Genomic DNA, 18,895 nt, shown 5'->3' with positions numbered 1-18,895 from the left:
GCTGTCCTCGGTGGTGGGGATGTTTTTGCCAGTGCTGGAGGTGGCTGAGTCTACAGCCCTCTGCAGCCTCTTTCAATCCCGTGCAGTGGAGCTTCCAGACCAGGTGGTGATGCAGTCAGCTAGAATATTCTCTATGGTACATCGACAGAAGTTTGCTAGAGTCATACCATATCTTCTCAAGCTCGTAATGAAATATAGTCAGTCAAGATGGCACCAGCTGACAACGATTCCATGGGTGACATATTTCAGATAGCAAAACTTTTCAATAATTTCACTTTTTCTACACCTTCTACTTGTTCTTTTTTGTCTTGTTTATGTTATGGAAATGGTTGGCGCCTGTGACATACAGCTTGAATTCGATTGAAGGATCCAGCACTGTGCAGCATCTGGAGAGCTGCCTCCTGGAGATTAGAGAAGGGGGGCGGGTGTCGAAAAGGTCAGAGACCACCAGCTGACTCATGGAAAAGCCCAGAGTAGAGGCATGGGGTCATGAATGACTCCATCCCGAAGGGGCGACGAAGATCGAAGCATCGAGGTAAATGTGGAGGGGGTCAGCGATGCCTTGGCGTGAGACAGTTGGCAGCCAGATTGGTGTGACCGGCCCTGGATTGGTGGTGTTCAGGTACGGGTAGGCGACGTTCAGCTCTGGATCGGCAGCATTAGGACCCGAGTTGGCGGTCACTCTTTACAGAAGGACTGAGTTCGTGCGGCTGCACTCCTTGTATGCGGGAAAAGACGTTTCCATATTCTGAGATTTATGTGATTATTGGACTGTACTTTATGTTGCTTTCCTTCAGTTTTACTGTGTTTTCTTTCTTGTAGTCGATTGGCGGGTGGGTGACCTATTAATTTTTTGTGCCTAAGGGGCGATTGGGATTTGGTGCTACTGTCGCTGTTCTTTTCTGCGAGTGAAGGTTTGGGGATTGTTATACGTCAAGGATTGTTGATTGTTTTTGTGTCTTCTTTTTGCTGTGGGCATCGGGGGGGTGGGGTTGGGGTGGTTTGGGCTCTGCAAGTTTTGTTTCTTTTCTTTTCATGCTGGTTGGAAGGAACATCGATTCCTTGAACTTCCAGTAATGCCTCCCCTCCCTTCCTTCACCATTCCTTATTCCCTTTTACCCCTCTCATCCTATCTCCTTACCTGTCCATCACCTCCCTCTGGTGCTCCTCACCCTTCCCTTTGTTCCATAGGCTTTCTGTCCCCTCCTATCAGATTCCCCCTTCTCCAGCCCTATATTTATTTCACCAATCAACCTCCCAGCTCTTTACTTCACCCTCCCTCCCAGTTTCACCTATCACCTACTACCCTGTATTCCTCCCCCCCCCACCTTCTTACTCTGACTTATCATCTTTTTTTTCTAGTCCTGATGAAGAGTAAACTAATTGTTTACTCTTTTCCACAGATGCTGCTCGGCCTGATGTGCTCTCCCAAATTCCCCTTCCTGAAGCCCAGAGGCATTTCTTTAATCTTCCTGACACTAAGTGCGAGGTTTTTGTTGCAACACCACTAAATCAGCTGATCCAGCTCACCCCTGTATGGCACAAAGGAGCTCTGGTAAACGTGAACTCAGGAAGGAAACACCATGATTGTATTACTACCTCCACAAAGGAAGACGGCTGTAGTTTTTGGAGGTTAATCATCCTTGCCCAAGGATGTCACTACAATAATTCCTCAGAGCAGGGTTTCCCAACCTATGGTCCATGCAACTCTTGCTTTATGGTATTGGTCCATGGCATAAGGATGGTTACAAACTCCTGCCTCAGAGCACTGCCCTCTTCAGTCGCATTATCAATGACATTCCTTTCATCTTAGATCAGAAGTAAGGATGTTTGCTGATGATTGTGCATTGTGCAATGTTCATTTCCCCTCACAGTTCATTCTGCATGCAGACGACCAAGATATCATTCAGGCACGGGCTGATGAATTCCAAGTGACATTTATGCATGTGGCAAACAAGGACTGCCTCCTCTAAGAGCCTTGATATTGAAAAGCATTATAACTGCCTAATCTCCGCATATCTATGACAAACAAGAGAAAATCTGCAGATGCTGGAAATCCGAGCAACACAGACAAGATGTTGGCGGTATTCAGCAGGCCAGGCAGCATCTATGGAAAAGAATACAGTTGACATTTTGGGCCGCGACACTTCATCAGGACTGGAAAATAAAGATGAGTACTCAGAGTTTGAAGGTGGGGGGAGGGGAGGAAGAATCACAAGATAATAGGTGAAACCGGGAGGGGGAAGGGGTGAAGTAAAGAGCTGGGAAGTTGATTGGTGAAAAGGATACATGGCCGGGGAAGGGGGAATCTGATAGGAGAGAACAGAAGGCCATGGAAGAAAGAAAAGAGGGAGGAGCACCAGAGGGAGGAATAAAGTGAGAGATGGAAATGGGAATTGGGAGTGGTGAAGTGGGGGTCGGGCATTATCGGAAATTTGAGAAATAGATGTTCATGCCATCAGGCTGGAGGTTACCCAGACAGAATATAAGGTGTCCCTCCTCCAACCTGAATGTGGCCTCATCACAACAGTAGAGGAGGCCATGGACTGACATGTCGGAAGGGAATGGGAAGTGGAATTAAAATGGGTGGCCACTGGGAGACCCTGCTTTTTCTGGTGAACATTTTTTATTTTATTTTTATTTTAATTCACTGAGCACCTATGCTCCGTCTGCATACCAATGCCCCGGATGTCACTGTTAAACAGAACTGAAATTAACCATCAAAAAAATGCCCTGCAGACAAAAACAGGTTTGAGGCTCACATCCTTTCACTCGAAAGCCTCTCCACCATCTCCAAGGCACCAGTCAAAAATGCGATGGAATTTTCTCCAACTGTCTAAAAGAATGTACCTTCAAAGTGCAATACTCAGAAACTCAGCACCATTCAGAACAAAGACAATCCACTTGATCGGTAATCAATCCGCTCAACTTCCAGCAAAGACACCCAGTGGCTGTAGTGTACCATCTACAAAATGCACTGCTGTTCCTCCTTCTGTCTTGGTGGCAGATATCGAAATCTCAACCTTAAATGATTTTAATCACATGCAAATGATAATTCACTTTCCTTGCACTACCGAAAGAATATTTGTTGTTGACCCTCAATAGATTTATGCACATATTAAATGAGCAAAACCTTTTGAAATACAGTGCAAGCATTTGACTAACCTGAGTTTGCTGTGGTCCAATTTCAATTTTTTCCAGTAACTTGATGAGGAAATTGTTAACACTAGACCAAGGGTAAATGCTGTTGGAACCATCAAGTACAATCACAATGTCAAGTCGAGACTTGCAAGCTGCAAACACAGAAGATTGTATTTTTTGTAAATCGAGGTTAGAACCGAATAATACTTAAACACCAATGTTATATCAATATGCATATAGTTGGCAATGAAAAGTGTACTTCACTACACTACAACTAACATCAATGCACAAAGACAGCCTTAGAAACAAGCGCTCCCAGTTGATAATCTCATCTACCAGCAATGTGTTTTTAGAAATAATATTTGTGGATTGATACTGTATTAATTTTAACTGTGTTGATGACAACAAAGAGTTTCCATGGAAGTTGGAAATACAAAACTATCTCCATTTTACTTAGTTCAATTTGTATGATGTACAATAGAGTAAATCTATTATCTGTATTACACAAAATAATAAGCATCTTCATCCAGTAGTGTCTGCTACTTTGTAAATGGCATCCTCTATCTTGAAGGTGGTTTGACTAACTGAGCCAGAGTAGTTTTTTTAAATCAACTTTTCTTCTCTACTTCCCTAAGAAGCAATTTAGATTTTCCAGTGTGTTGTTCCTTGATAAGATGGTAAATCAGAAATTACCTCTGCATGTTGGTATCCAGTATCTAACCACCAGCTATTTCATTAATATGCCAACAGACATCTCCAATGTGTGGGCATATTAACACACTAGTGCAGAGCAAGCTGTGAAAGGTGACTAGATAAAATCACATTTTATTGAAAGAATTAGGCTAAAATGTGATGAACAATGGCTGTAATTTTCTGAAAGCAAATGAACCTAAGAGTGCGATTGTTAAGTGGATAGCTCTTGAGAAACATTGTTGCAGGTTAGCATATATTCAGTGTTGAAAGGCATTAGAGTGAAGAGAAGGCTAGGAAAAAGTGAATGGTTGCTTCTCATAATTAATGATGCTCTTAAGTCAAGAGAATGGATGGCCAACATCCAAGAAACCAGAGTGTAGAAGATACTTGGATGGAGATGAAAGAAAAAATAAAGGTGAGAAGTTACTTGTGAGAATAGCATAAAAAAGAAAAATAATTGGAGCTTATCAGAAAGATATGACAATAATCATGACAGATTTTAAACTGCATTGAAACTAAGGAAAAATCAGATGGTCAAAGAAGTCTGTTTTGAGAGTGTTTTCAGGATAGTTTCTTAGACTAGCATGTTTGGAGCCAAACAGACAGCATATTCTTCTAGCCCTATTACTGTGTAATGCTTAGTACGGTAAACTACAAATAGTAGATTACAGGTATAGTTAACTAAAGATGTTAAACGGATTATCTAACTCAAAGAAAAAGCAAAAAGTTGAATAAAAACACCTCTTATTCAACTTTTCAGAATATTGGATAAAATATAATTAACAACAAATAATGACATAAAATCAATATGGAAAGAAAATTACAATGCGTGACACAACTAGCCAGAATTATTAAAATAGATAGCAAAGTTTCCCAGAGATTTCTTTTTAATAAATAGAAGAGTTAACAAAGTGATTGTCAATGCTATAGAATTGAAAGAGATTAGTTAGTGTCACATGTACCGAGAAGCCTGTCTTCCATACCGTTCCTACAGATAAAATCATTACATAGTGCAGGTAAGGTGCAAGATCATAACAACAGAGATTATGAAGTCAAGTCTATTTTATTGTACTAAAGGATCATTAAAAGTCTTGAAACACAGGGGTAGAAGTGGTCCTTGACCCTGTTGGAAGATGTTTTCAGGCTTTTCTGTTTTCTGCTAGATGGAAGAGGAGAAATGTGAGGAGGTCCCAGGTGGGTGGAGTCTTTGGTTCTGTTGTCTGCTTTACCTGAGGTAGGGAAAAGTGTAGACTTAGTCCATTGAGAGGAAGCTGGGAAGATGAATCTCAGGGCTGTATACTGCATATGTACTTTAATAATAAATGTACTTTGAATCTTTGGTTTCCATGATGTGCCAAGCTGTGACAATAACACTGCTATTTATTATGATCATGTGCAGGGTGGGTAGGGGGCAAATACGCATCTTTGTCCCTCTCTTCCATCAGCCTGCTCTCTCTCACACTGGATTCAACTAGCACCTGCTAGCTCTTGTTCTTCCCCCTCCTCCTATCCTTTCTTTCTGGCTTCTCTCCCCTTCCTGTCCAGTTCTGATGAAGCATGAAATGGTGATCATTTTCCTCGGTAAATGCTGTCTAACTCATTGAGTTTCTCCACCACCCTGCATGAGGTTATCGTTCAGATTCAAAGATCTTTGAGCACAAGGAAGCATTCTCCCTGTGACCATATGGGTTTCCTCCCACAGTCAAAAACCATACCCTTTGGTAGGTTAACTGGTCATTGCAAGTGTCCAATGCTATTCCAGAGACTCGGATGGCTCAGGGGCAGGAATGGCTACTTAGAGTGCCAGGCTTTAGATGTTTCAGAAAGGACAGGGAGGGAGGCAAAAGAGATGGGGGCGTGGCACTGCTGATCAGAGATAGTGCCAAAGCTGCAGAAAAAAGCAGTGAGGGATTGTATACTGAGTCTCTGTGGGTGGATGTTAGAAACAGGAAGGGGTCAATAACTCTACTGGGTGTTTTTTATAGACCACCCAATAGTAACAGGGACATCAAGAAGCATTAAGGAAACAGATTCTGGAAAGGTGCAATAATAACAGCGTTGTGGTGAGAGATTTTAATTTCCCCAATATTGATTGGCATCTCCCTAGAGCAAGGGGTTTAGATGGGGTGGAGTTTGTTAGGTGTATTCAGGAAGGCTTCCTGACACACTATGTAGATAAGCCTTCAAGAGGAGAGGCTGTAATTGATCTGGTATTGGGAAATGAACCTGGTCAGGTGTCAGGTCTCTCAGTGGAGAGCATTTTGGAGATAGTGATCACAATTCTATCTCCTTTACCGTAGCACTGGAGTGGAATAGAAACAGACAAGTTGAGAAAGCATTTAATTGGAGTAAGGGGAAATATGCTGGAAGGAAGGAACTTGGAAGCTTAAATTGGGAACAGATATTCTCAGGGAAATGTACGGCAGAAATGTAGCAAATGTTCAGGGGATATTTGAGTGGTGTTCTGCATAGGTACGTTCCAATGAGACAGGGAAAGGATGGTAGGGTACAGGAACTGTGGTGTATATAGGCTGTTGAAAATCTAGTCAAGAAGAAAAGAAAAGCTTACAAAAGGTCCGAAAAACTAGATAATGATAGAGATCTAGAAAATTATAAGGCTAGCAGGAGGAACTGAAGAATGAAGTCAGGAGAGCCAGAAGGAGCCATGAGAAGGCCTTGGTGAGCAGGATTGAAGAAAACCCCAAGGCATTCCTCAAGGATGTGAAGAGCATGAGGATAAGACGTGAGAGTATTGGACCAATCAAGTGTGACAGTGGAAGATTGTGTATGGAACTGGTGGAGTTAGCTGAGGTAATTAATGAGTAGTTTACTTCAGTATTCACTACGGAAAAGGATCTTGGCGATTGTAGGGATGACTTACAGTGGGTTGAAAAGCTTGAGCATATAGACATTAAGAAAGAGGATGTGCTGAAGGTTTTAGAAAGCATCAAATTGGATAAGCTCTGGGACCGGACAAAATGTATGCCAGACTACTGTGGAAGGTGAGGGAGGAGATTGCTGAGCCTCTGGCAATGATCTTTGCATCACCAATGGGGATGGGAGAGGTTCCAGAGGATTGGAGGGTTGCGGATGTTGGTTCCTTATTCAGGAAAGGGAGTAGAGATAGCCAAGGAAATTATAGACCAGTGAGTTTTACTTCAGCGGTTGGTAAGTTGATGGAAAAGATCCTGAGAGGCAGGAGAGGCATAATATGATTAGGAATAGTCAGCATGGCTTTGTGAAAGGCAGGTCATGCCTTACGAGCCTGATTGAATTTTTTGAGGATGTGACTAAACACATTGATGAAGGTACAGCAGTAGATCTAGTGTATATGGATTTCAGCAAAGCCTTTGATAAGGTACCCCATGCAAGGCTTATTGAGAAAGTAAGGAGGCATGGAATACAAGGAGACTTTGCTTTGGGGATCCAGAACTGGCTTGCCCACAGAAGGCAAAGAGTGGTTTTAGACAGGTCATATTCTGCATGGAGGTCGGTGACCAGTGGTGGGCCTCAGGGATCTGTTCTGGGACCCCTTCTCTTCATGATTTTTATAAATGACCTGGATGAGGAAGTGGAGGGATGGTTTAGTAAATTTGCTGATGACACAAAGGTTGGGGGTGTTGTGGATAGTATGGAGGCCTGTCAGAGGTTATAGCGGGCCATCGATAGGATGCAAGACTGGGCTGATAAGTGGCAAATGGAGTTCAACCCAGATAAGTGTGAGGTAGTTCATTTTGGTAGGTCAAATATGATGACAGAATATAGTATTAATGGAAAGTCTCTTGGTAGTGTGGAGGATGAGAAGGATTTTGGGGTCCGAGTCCATAGGACACTCAAAACTGCTGCGCAGGTTGACTCTGTGGTTAAGAAAGCATAAGGTGCATTGGCCTTCATCAACCATGGGATTGAGTTTAAGAGCTGAGAGGTAATGTTATAGCTATATAGGACCCTGGTCAGACTCCACTTGGAGTACTGTGCTCAGTTCTGGTCGCCTCACTACGGGAAGGATGTGGAAACCATAGAAAGGGTGCAGAGGAGATTTACAAGGATGTTCCTTCAGTTAGTCCTGACGAAGGGTCTCGGCCTGAAACGTCGACTGCGCCTCTTCCTATAGATGCTGCTTGGCCTGCTGCGTTCACCAGCAACTTTGATGTATGTTGCTTGAATTTCCAGCATCTGCAGAATTCCTGTTGTTTACAAGGATGTTGCCTGGATTGAGGAGCATGTCTTATCAGAATAGGTTGAGTGAACTCGGCTTTTTTCCTTGGAGCGATGGAGGATGAGAGGTGACCTGATAGAGGTGTATAAGATGCTGAGAGACATCGATCGTGTGGATAGTCAGAGGCGTTTTCCCAGGGCTGAAATCGCTAATGCTAGAGGGCACAGTTTTAAGGTGTTTGGAAGGAGGTACAGAGGAGAAGTCAGGGGTAAGTTTTTTTTACGCAGAGAGTGGTGAGTGTGTGGAATAGGCTGCTGGCGATGGTCGTGGAAGCGGATGCGATAGGGTCTTTTAAGAGACTCCTGGATGTAGAAAAAATGGAGGTCTATGGGCAACCCTAGGTAATTTCAAAAGTAAGCACATGTTCGGCACAGCACTGTATGCCAAAGGGCCTGTATTGTGCTGTAGGTTTTCTACGTTTCTCTGTTTCTAAATTGTCCCATGATTAGTCTAGGGTTAACTCAGGGGTTGCTGGGCAGAGCCACTCGAGGGGCCAGAAGGGCCAATTCCACGCTGTTAAGACCATGAAATACTGGGTGATTTGATTAAACTTCCAAAACAGCATCTATGTTATCCTCTGCAGAGTTAACAATTGAACTTTCACCAGGCAATTCTGCTTATTTTCCTCTTCATCTGCATTTCTCCTTGTATTGTGAAATGAGTCATCTTCTTTAATGCAAAGAGGTGGAGGCTGTGTTTACCTCTTGTCTGGTGCAATTTATCCAATAATAGAAAAGCTGGTGTTGAAGTTATCTTCACTGCAAATTGAATTTGCAAATTGATTACATTGTGATGGAGATCAATGCATTGGCTTAGTAATTAAGAATGCTTATTTTTGTGATTAGGCTACCTCACTTGCATTAATCAACTCACAATTAGTCGATACTCCAAAATTTCAAGGATGATTTAAAACTACTGTAAATTTAAAACAAAATTCAAACAAAATGTTTTGAACTAACTTGTTGAATTAGGTAAATATTTGTCTTTGATGAGACCATAGAAATGTTACTTAGATTGTTCAATGTGGCCAAAGCAAAACCCATAAATTACTCATCCTCACTTTTGTCGATAATTCACTAGAAAACTGAGTCCCCTGCAGCTGCAAACTGTTAGAGATAATTGAGGAGCTCTGGAGTTATGTGGATAGCAGTTATTAATTGAATCAAGTACCAGTGTTCAAAAAGAAAGCTGTTCACAATCTAACTTCCACTGATACTTAAAGATCATTGAAACCAGTCATCAGTGGAACCATTCTGAACCTGTACCAAAAAGGCCATGCAGAAAAATAAGTGGTCATGTCAAGCAATGTTTAGATAAGGGATGAGATAAGGGAAGCCATTAAGTGGCTATTTCCTATTTTTTAGGCATGCGTTAGTCTCATGAGACCATGGATTTGCGCCTTGGAAGGTTTCCAGGGTGCAGGCCTGGGCAAGGTTGTATGGAAGACCAGCAGTTGCCCATGCTGCAAGTCTCCCCTCTCCACACCACCTAGGTTGTCCGAGGGAAGGGCATAAGGACCCATACAGCTTGGCACTGGTGTCGTCGCAGAGCAATGTGTGGTTAAGTGCCTTGCTCAAGTACACACACACTGCCTCAGAATAGGCTCGAACTAGTGACCTTCAATTCACTAGATGAACGCCTTAACCACTTGGCCACACGCCAGTATTTTGTAAATTAACACATTAATGGCATATTGCTGTCACTTAATAGACAGTTCAGGACATCTCTGTTTTGTCATTTAATCTTCACTATGTTTGTATTTCCAAGGAACCATGCCTCAACATCAGCAAAAACAGTACACTTTGGGTATTTTGTGCTTAGAACCAGTGACTGGTATTTGATATTTGAATATTAATAGGTGTTTTGCCAGTTGGGATGTTCTTCCAATATAAATACGTAAATCTACAAAGTTAAGTGTCTGCGCTTAAAATGTTAAGGCCAAGTAGGTAGTTTGCCATTGAAATTGTAGTTAATTGTTGATAGTTCTTTCATGTTTAAAAACTGTAAAACATCATGAATAGTTGCGTGTGGTGGAGAATGAATAAATTCTTCTTAGGACTGCTAATGTGAATAAAGACCTTTCATATCTACTACCTTTAGTCTCCGGTGATTCAAAGTCACAACACAAACAATACTGCAAATGCTCTCTTAATTTCAGATGAATTAGAACCATAGAACTATAGAACACTACAGCACAGAAAACAGGCCATTTGGCCCTTCTAGTCTGTGCGGAAACTTTATTCTGCTAGTTCCATTGACCCACACCCAGTCCATAACCCTCCAGGCATCCCCCATCCATGTATTTATTCAATTTGTTCTTAAAACTTAAGAGTGAGCCCGCATTTACCACGTCAGAGGGTAGCTTGTTCCACACTCCCACCACTCTCTGAGTGAAGAAGTTCCCCCAATGTTCCCCCTAAATCTTTCCCCTTTCACCCTAAAGCTATGTCCTCCCGTGTTTATCTCTCCTAATCTAAGTGGAAAGAGCCTACTCGCATTTACTTTGCCTATACCCCTCATTATTTTGTAAACCTCTATCAAATCTCCCCTCATTCTTCTACACTCCAAGGAATAAAGTCCTAACCTGTTCAATCTTTCCCTGTAACTCAACTCCTGAAGACCCGGCACCATCCTAGTAAATCTTCTCCACGCACTTTCAATCTTACTGATATCCTTCCTATAGTTAGGTGACCAGAACTGCACACAATATTCCAAATTTGGCTCCACCAATGTCTTATACAACCTCGCCATAACATCCCAACTCCTATACTCAGTACTTTGATTTGTGAATACCAGGATGCCAAAAGCCTTCTTTACCACCCTATCTACCTGTAACACCACTTTCAAGAAATTATGTATCTGAACTCCCAGATCCCTTTGTTCCTCCGCACTCCTCAGTGCCCTACCATTTACTGTGTATGTCCTACCTTGATTTGTCCTTCCAAAATGCAACACCTCACACTTGTCTGCATTAAATTCCATCTGCCATTTTCTAGCCCATTTTTCCAGCTGGTCCAGATCACTCAGCAAGCTTTGAAAGCCTTCCTCGCTGTCCACAACGCCTCCAATCTTAGTGTCATCAGAAAACTTGCTGATCCAATTTTCCACATTTTCATCTAGATCATTGATATAGACAACAAACAACAATGGTCCCAGCACAGATCCCTGAGGCACACCACTAGTAACAGGCCTCCAGTCTGAGAATCAATCATCCACTACCACTCTCTGTCTTCTCCCACACAGCCAATTTTGAATCCAGTCTACAATCTCTCCATGGATACCTAGTGTCTGAGCCTTCTGAACTAACCTCCCATGTAGGACCTAGTCAAAGGCCTTATTAAAGTTCATGTAGACAACATCCACAGCCTTTCCCTCATCTACTTTCTTTGTAACCTCCTCAAAAAACTCTACAAGATGCGTTAAACACGATCGACCATGCACAAAGCCATGCTGACTATCCTTAATCAGCCCTTGGCTGTCCAAATACTTGTATATCCGATCTTTCAGAACACCTTCCAATAATATATCTACTACTGATGTCAGGCTAACCAGCCTGTAATTACCTGGTTTACTTTTGGAACCTTTTTTAAACAACGGAACATGAGCTACCCTCCAATTCTCTGGCACCATACCCGTGGCTAAGGACATTTAAAGTATTTCTGCCGGGGTGTATGGGGTGTCAGGGAGGGGTAGCACATTTGGTGGGGGAACATGTCGCGTCTTTTCAAGGCGGTTTGTCCACCTTTTGTCCCCACCTGGCACTCAGCTCTCACCTGTGGCTCCTTGTAGCTGTTTATATACGACAGCGGCCATAACCCAGGCAATGGCTTCGACAAGCTGGCTAAACCAGGTGAGGGTAGCCGATGGGTCTCAAACCCTCAGTGAGATAGGGAGTTGTCTATCCCAGCATGTGAAGACAGACTCTGGCAGATTGAGCGGACGAGACCAATGGAAGGTCCAATGGTCAAGAAGGTGGTCTCTGCAAGTGTCGTGGAACATGTAGAGCAGGACCTGCTACCAATTTACCTACTACTGATGTTAGGCTCACCGGTCTGTATTTGCCTGGTTTACTTTTATATCTTTTTTTAAACAATGTAACAACATGAGCCACCCTCCAGTCCTCTGGCACCACACTGGTGGCTAAGGACATTTTAAATATTTCTTCCAGGGCCCCTGCAATTTCTACACTAGTCTCCCTCAATGTCCGAGGAAATATCTTGTCAGGCCCGGGGGATATATCTACCTTTATTCGCTGTAAGGCCGTAAGCACTTCCTCCTCTTTAATCTCTATACGTTCCATGACACTGCAGCTTGTGTCCCTTCCTTTCATATATGCTATGCCAGTTTCCTGAGTAAATACTGATGCAAAAAAAATTGTTTAAGGTTTCCCCCATCTTGTGAGACTCCAGACATAGACAACCACTTTGATCTTTCTAGGAGACCAATTTTGTCCCTTACTATCCTTTTACTCTTAATATACTTGTCGAAACCCTTCGGGCTTACCTTCACATTATCTGCCAAAGCAACCTCATATCTTCTTTTTGCTGTCCTGATTTCTTTCTTTAGTATTTTCTTACATTTTCTATAGTCTTAAAGTACCTCATTTGTTCCTAGTTGCCTATACCTGCTATACACCTCTCTCTGTTTCTTAACCAGATTGCCAATATCACTTGAAAACCAAGGTTCCCTGTGCCTGTTAACTTTCCCTTTAATCCTGGCAGGAACATACAAACTCTGCACTCTCAAAATTTTGCCTTTGAAGGCCTTCCACTTACTGAACACATCCTTGCCAGAAAACAACTTATCCCAACCCACCCTTCCTAGATCCTTTCTCATCTCTACAAAATTGGCCTTTCTTCAATTTAGAACCTCATCTCGAGGACCAGATCTATCTTTATCCATAATTAACTTGAAACTAATGACATTATGGTCACTGGACCCAAAATGTTTGCCTACACATACTTCTGACACCTGACCTGTCTGGTTCCCTAACAGGAGATCAAGTGTTGCATCCTCTCTCGTTGGTACCTCTATATATTGATTTAGAAAATTTTCCTGAACATATTTGACAAACTCCAAGCCATCCAGCCCTTTAACAGTGTGGGAGTCCCAGTCAATATGTGGAAAGTTAAAATCCCCTACTAATACAACTTTCTGTTTCTTACATCGGTCTGCTATCTCTCTACAGATTTGCTCCTCCAATTCTCTCTGACTATTGGGTGGTCTATAATCCAAGTAAGGTAACAACAATTAGTTACCCTACTGTTCTCTGGTTCAATGAAATGACAGTTTCACAGTTTTGAACTCCAAATCAAAATTTTCTTTATTTTCTTTTAAAGTAACACTACAATTCTACTTGGAAAGCAGTGAGAATGTTCTCGGCTACTGTTATCTTTGTAATTCGGGATTCATGCAATTGCCCATTAAATACATGTACAGCAATTTATTAGCACAAATACACAACATTACTGATAATGCTTATTTTCCCATGCTCCTTACAGTAGACTATTCCTAATAGAAAAAGTGAAGATGTCAGCACCAACTTGTTGACCATAATTCAGCAGACACTATCTTAATGATTAGCTGTGAGTGATTTTAATTCCGTCGCGGAGTAGAACAAATGCACTCTTAAAATTACCTTGCTTTAATTTTCACTCCTTCCTGCTTTGTTGCTGTTTGATTCCCACCAGCTACAATTATGATTGGGGCTTCAGAATATGTAAATTGTAGTCTTGTTAGTACAGTGTTATTGTCATAATTTTGAAACACCGATAGGCCAGAGTGGCATAATTCTGAACCAGCAAACCTTGAAATGTTGATTTAGTATTTCACTGAGAATCCAAGAAATGTTGCACTTGCCCCAATAAAAATGCAGTCCACACTGTCAGCAATGTTAATAATATCTCTGCCCCTACTTCTATGATTCCCCTCACCCATTTCAGAATAAATCACGACTTATTTTGACACTGAAAATACAGGAATTCATCCTTCCATGCCCCTGCTGTCTCTATCTCCAATGAATAAGCAGGAACAATATTTGTAGGTGATGAAATGGCCTGTGCCTTGTGTCTGGATCACTGGTAGAGCCGCAAGATCATATCTGCCCCTCCACCTTCTGCTGTTTGTCTGGAGTTAATTTTTTATGCTTATGTAATACCCTGGTTAAGATTTTTACGCTATGCTGTAGGAATTTCATTATTTGCAGTTTTCTGTAAAAGCAGTGTGCCATTACGGAAAGTATGCTTTGGCTTTGGCTTTGGCTAAGATAAGAACACATGTTGTCTAACTCAGGAATGTAAGTTAGCCAATCAGGATTGTGGGGGAGAGTTTTCTGAAGGACAGTAATGTGGTTCGGGGGTCTTTTTCGGTGGGAGCTGTGGAGAGGACAGGAGGAAAGATGGCTGAGGATGTCATCTCTGTAGCCCAAAGTACTTCTTGCAGATGAATGGCTCCAAGGAGGAAGGACCAATACTTCCGAGAGACTGCCTGTTTGTTTGAGATGCATTTCAAACGAAGTTTGGAATATGGTGTGTGCTTTCATGCAGACTGTGGATCCAGTGCACGAGTTAAAGAGGACTCCAGTGTGAGCTCCAACTTTATATGCACATTTGGACTGCGTTAACTGAAATGGGCCGTTTCATATTTTTTTCTTTTCTATTTCCTACTAACTGTTTGATAAAGCTGAAATCTGTAAATATGCTTTCTTTATAATTTTATGTGGTGTACAATTTGTTATTTCTTCTTGACTGACAATTGTGTAAAGGCAGTGTTTACGCAGTATTCGCTCAAATCGAGGTTTCTTCAATCAGAACATCACAACACTCCTGTTTGGTTGAACCTATAAGACCATAAGACATAGGAGCAGAATTAGGCCATTTAGCCCAGTGTGTTTGCACCATCATTCCATCATGGCTGATCCCGGATCCCACTCTACACCATACATCTACCTTCTCGCCATATCTTTTGATGCCCTGACTGCAGGAAACGGTCAACTTCCTCATTAAGTATACCCATGGACTTGGCCTCCACTGTAGTCTGTGGCAGAGCATTCCACAGATTCGCTACTCTCCGACTAAAAAAAATTCCTCCTTACCTCTGATCTAAAATGTCACCCCTCAAATTTGAGGCTGTGCTCTCTAGTTCTGGATGCTCCCACCAAAGGAAATATTTTCTCCACATCCACCCTATCTAGTCCTTTCAAAATTTGGTAGTTTTCAATGAGATCCCCCCACATTCTTTTAATCTCCAGTGAGTACAGAGCCAAAGCTGCCAAACGCTCTTCATATGTTAACCCCTTCATTCCCGGAATCATCTCGTGAATCTCCTCTGGACTCTCTCCAATGGCAACATATCCTTTCTGAGATATGGGGCCCAAAAACTGTTGACAATACTCTAAATGAGGCCTGACTAGTGTCTTATAAAGGCTCAGCATTATCTCCTTGCTTTTATATTCTATTCCCCTTGAAATAAATACCAACATTTCATTTACATACTTTACCACAGCTTCAACCTGTAAAATAACCTTCTGGGAGTTTTACTCAAGAACTCCTAACTCCCTCTGCATCTCTGATGTTTGAACCTTCTCTCCATTTAGATTGTTCCTTTTACCAAAATGAATTATTCATATATTTCCCAACACTGTATTCTAAATGCCACTTTTTTGTCCATTCTTCCAATTTGTCTAAGTCTGACTGCAGATGCTTTCTTTCGTCAGCACCATCTACCCCTCCACTTATCTTTGTATCATCTGAAAACTTTGCCACAAAGCTAACAATTCCATTATCTAAATCATTGACAAACAAAGTGAAAAGTAGCTGTCCCAATACTATCCCCTGAAGAACACCACTGGTTACTGGCTGCCAATCAGAAAAGGCCCCTTTTATTCCCACTCGCTGCTTCCTGCCTGTCATCCATTCCTCTATCCATGCCAGTATCTTTCCTGTAACATCCACTGCCTTTTTGTTCACTCTGCTTCTTACTTCCTCAAAGAACTCTAACAGATTTGTCAGGCAAGATTTCCCTTGAGAGACACCACACTAACTTTGACTTTTTTTTTATCATTAGTCTCCAAATACCCCAAAACCACATCCTTAATAGACTCCAACACTTTCCCAATTACTGAGGTTAGGCTAACTGGCCTATAATTTCCTTTCTTTTCCCTTCCTCCCTTCTTAAAGAGTGGAGTGACATTTGCAATCTTCTAGTGCTCCGTGACTATGCCAGAATCAAGTGATTAGAAACATAGAAACATAGAAAGACTACAGCACAATACAGGCCCTTCGGTCCACAATGCTGTGCTGATCATATACTTACTTTAGAAATTACCTAGGGTTACCCAAAGCCCTCTATTTTTCTAAGCTTCATGTACCTATCCAGGAGTCTCTTAAAAGACCCTATCGTATCCGTCTCCACCACCATCGCCGGCAGCCCATTCCACGATTTTTGAAAGATCATGACCAATGCATCCGTTATCTCTTCAGCAACCTCTTTCAGGACTCTGTGTTGTAGTCCATCTGGTCCAGGTGACTTATCCACCTTAAGAACTTTCAGTTTGCCCTGCACTTTTTTAACCCAAGTCACACTGACCCTAGATGCATTTTTTTGACCCCAAATCACACTGACCCATATTTATGAAGGGTGGCCTTCTCACCATCAAGTCCTGCAGCTGTTTGCAGGGCCAGCAATGAGCCAAGTTTCTCAATGACCCTGGTGGGGGGGGGGGGAACTTCACTTACTGCTTATTTTACAACATTAGTCACTTTGGCTATGAACTATGGGCTCACTTCCAACTAACACACAAAATGCTGGAAGAACTCAGTAGGTCAGGCAACATCAATGGAAAGGAATAAAGATTTGAAGTTTCGGGCCGAGATCAGTTCCTCTAATGTTCTAGATTTCCAGCATCTGCAGAATCTCTTGTGCTCATTTCCAGCGGCCTCTTTTCCTCTACTTGAGACAATTATATCAAGCTCCTTTACGGTATTTACAGGTATTTTAAATTACAGATATAAATTCATTGAAGTTTATTGCATTGAAGAACTATATAGAACAGATTAGCACGAGCATACAAAGGACCTTTACAGGAAGAGTGCATAGAAATTTCAAATCTCTAAATTTGAGACTGAAATAATTTTAATAGATACAATGCCAACATTTAGTCTAATCTTGATGTGCAAGGCAACTGGAATCTGTTAATAAAAGATATAAAATTACTGTGTGACTGGATCCTTATAAAGTGTACAATAGAGAACTTAACTGCCTTTGAATGCATTAAAAGCAGTAAGTTGCCAAAAGTTTACATACACTTTTCTTAGTTTAAGTGTTTAATACAGAATAAATAATTCATTGGTCACTATCTGTAAGAACATGAGAAATGTGTTTGTGATGATAGATTCAAATAAAAACAGGAATGCAAGTTTACAAGGATGCAACAGCGACATCAAAAAGATTTGTTAAACCAACAGCTTGAAAGCATTATGTTTATGGAAACCACAAGCCAGTGACGTTGTATGCAGGACTCCCTTCAGTTCATGAACTATATTCTGGAGAAAGATGACTCAACTTTTCTCAAGAAAGAGTAAGTATTATATACAGCCCAATCAGCAGCTGTAACCATTCCATTTTCCTTTGAATGAATGGAGTTTAAAACTGTTACATTTACATCAGAAACACAGTATAAAAAGGGTTTGTACAGAGAACAAACCTTAACACACTACATTCGGTAGCCACTTTATTAGGTATACTTGCATAACTTCTCATTAATGCAAATATTTAATCAGCCAATCATATAGCAGCAACTAAATGCATGAAAGCATACCAACATGGTCAAGTGGTTCAGTAGTTCAGTCCAAACATCAAAATGAGGAAGAAATGGGATCTAATTGACTTTAACTATAGAATGATTGCCAGACTGGATGGTTTGAGTATCTCAGAAAGTGCTTGTGGTGACATCACGTGTCATGTGTAAGAGTGTGATTGGACAGAGTTCAGAGCATGCGCAGAAATGACAGAATGATCTAGAAACTGTATGGTGAAAATGTGGTTGCTGTTTGCTGTTGCAAATAAAAGTTCTAGTTCTTATTCTTCCAAAATATAGTTTGTTCTTAGCAACCAACGGTGTCAGAAGTCATTCTGGAAGAATAATATGGAAATGGGAGAATCGAAGATAATTGAAAAAAAAAGTGTGAACTTTTTCGTTATTTGCTAATAGCTTTAAGAATGGAAGTTTTGCAACGCCCATCAACGCTTCAACTAACTGGAAACATAGCTGAAAACTGGAAAAGATTTAAACAGCATTTTGAAATTAATTTATTGGTGATTGGAGCAGATAACAAAAGGGAAAAAACGAAAGCTGCAATTCTACTCCATGTAATAGGGGATGACGCAATTGAGGTATATAACCATTTTACTTTTGAGAATGGAGATAATTTGAATCTAAAAGAGATAATGGACAAATTTGACGCATTTTGTATACCAAAGCGCAATGTGACGTATGAAATGTACAAATTTTTCAAATGTCGGCAGAGACCTGGTCAAACGATTGATCAATTCATTATGGAATTGAGACAGCACAGTAAAACATGGGAGTTTGCAGAGCTCACAGACTCTCTCATTAAAGACGGAATTGTTTATGGCATTTTGGATAATGGTCTGACAGAAAGACTATTAAAAGAACAAGACATCAACCTGGAAAAAGCATTGAGGCTCTGCAAAGCTTCAGAAACTGTTATGTCACAGAAAAAAGAGCTTTTCTTTGAGAGGAATGTAGACATTGTAAAGTGTAAACATACTAGAAAAAATAATGAAGTGACAACGAAACCAACAGAGAGCTAGACGTCACCT

General features: G+C 41.4%; 1 protein-coding gene across 1 annotated transcript in view; it reads right to left on the bottom strand.

The window, feature by feature from the left end:
• itga1 (integrin, alpha 1) overlaps positions 1-18,895 on the bottom strand; it is a 227,008-nt gene that overhangs the window by 151,429 nt on the left and 56,684 nt on the right. The window contains exon 6 of the mRNA XM_063042906.1: positions 3,166-3,293. Within this exon, the coding sequence (XP_062898976.1) occupies positions 3,166-3,293 (128 nt within the window). The remainder of the gene's footprint in view (positions 1-3,165; positions 3,294-18,895) is intronic.

This window comes from Mobula hypostoma, chromosome 3, assembly GCF_963921235.1.
Source record: "Mobula hypostoma chromosome 3, sMobHyp1.1, whole genome shotgun sequence".
Lineage (NCBI taxonomy): Eukaryota > Metazoa > Chordata > Chondrichthyes > Myliobatiformes > Myliobatidae > Mobula > Mobula hypostoma.
Note: the sequence above shows the minus strand (reverse complement) of the source record. Positions and strands in the feature narration are given on the sequence as shown.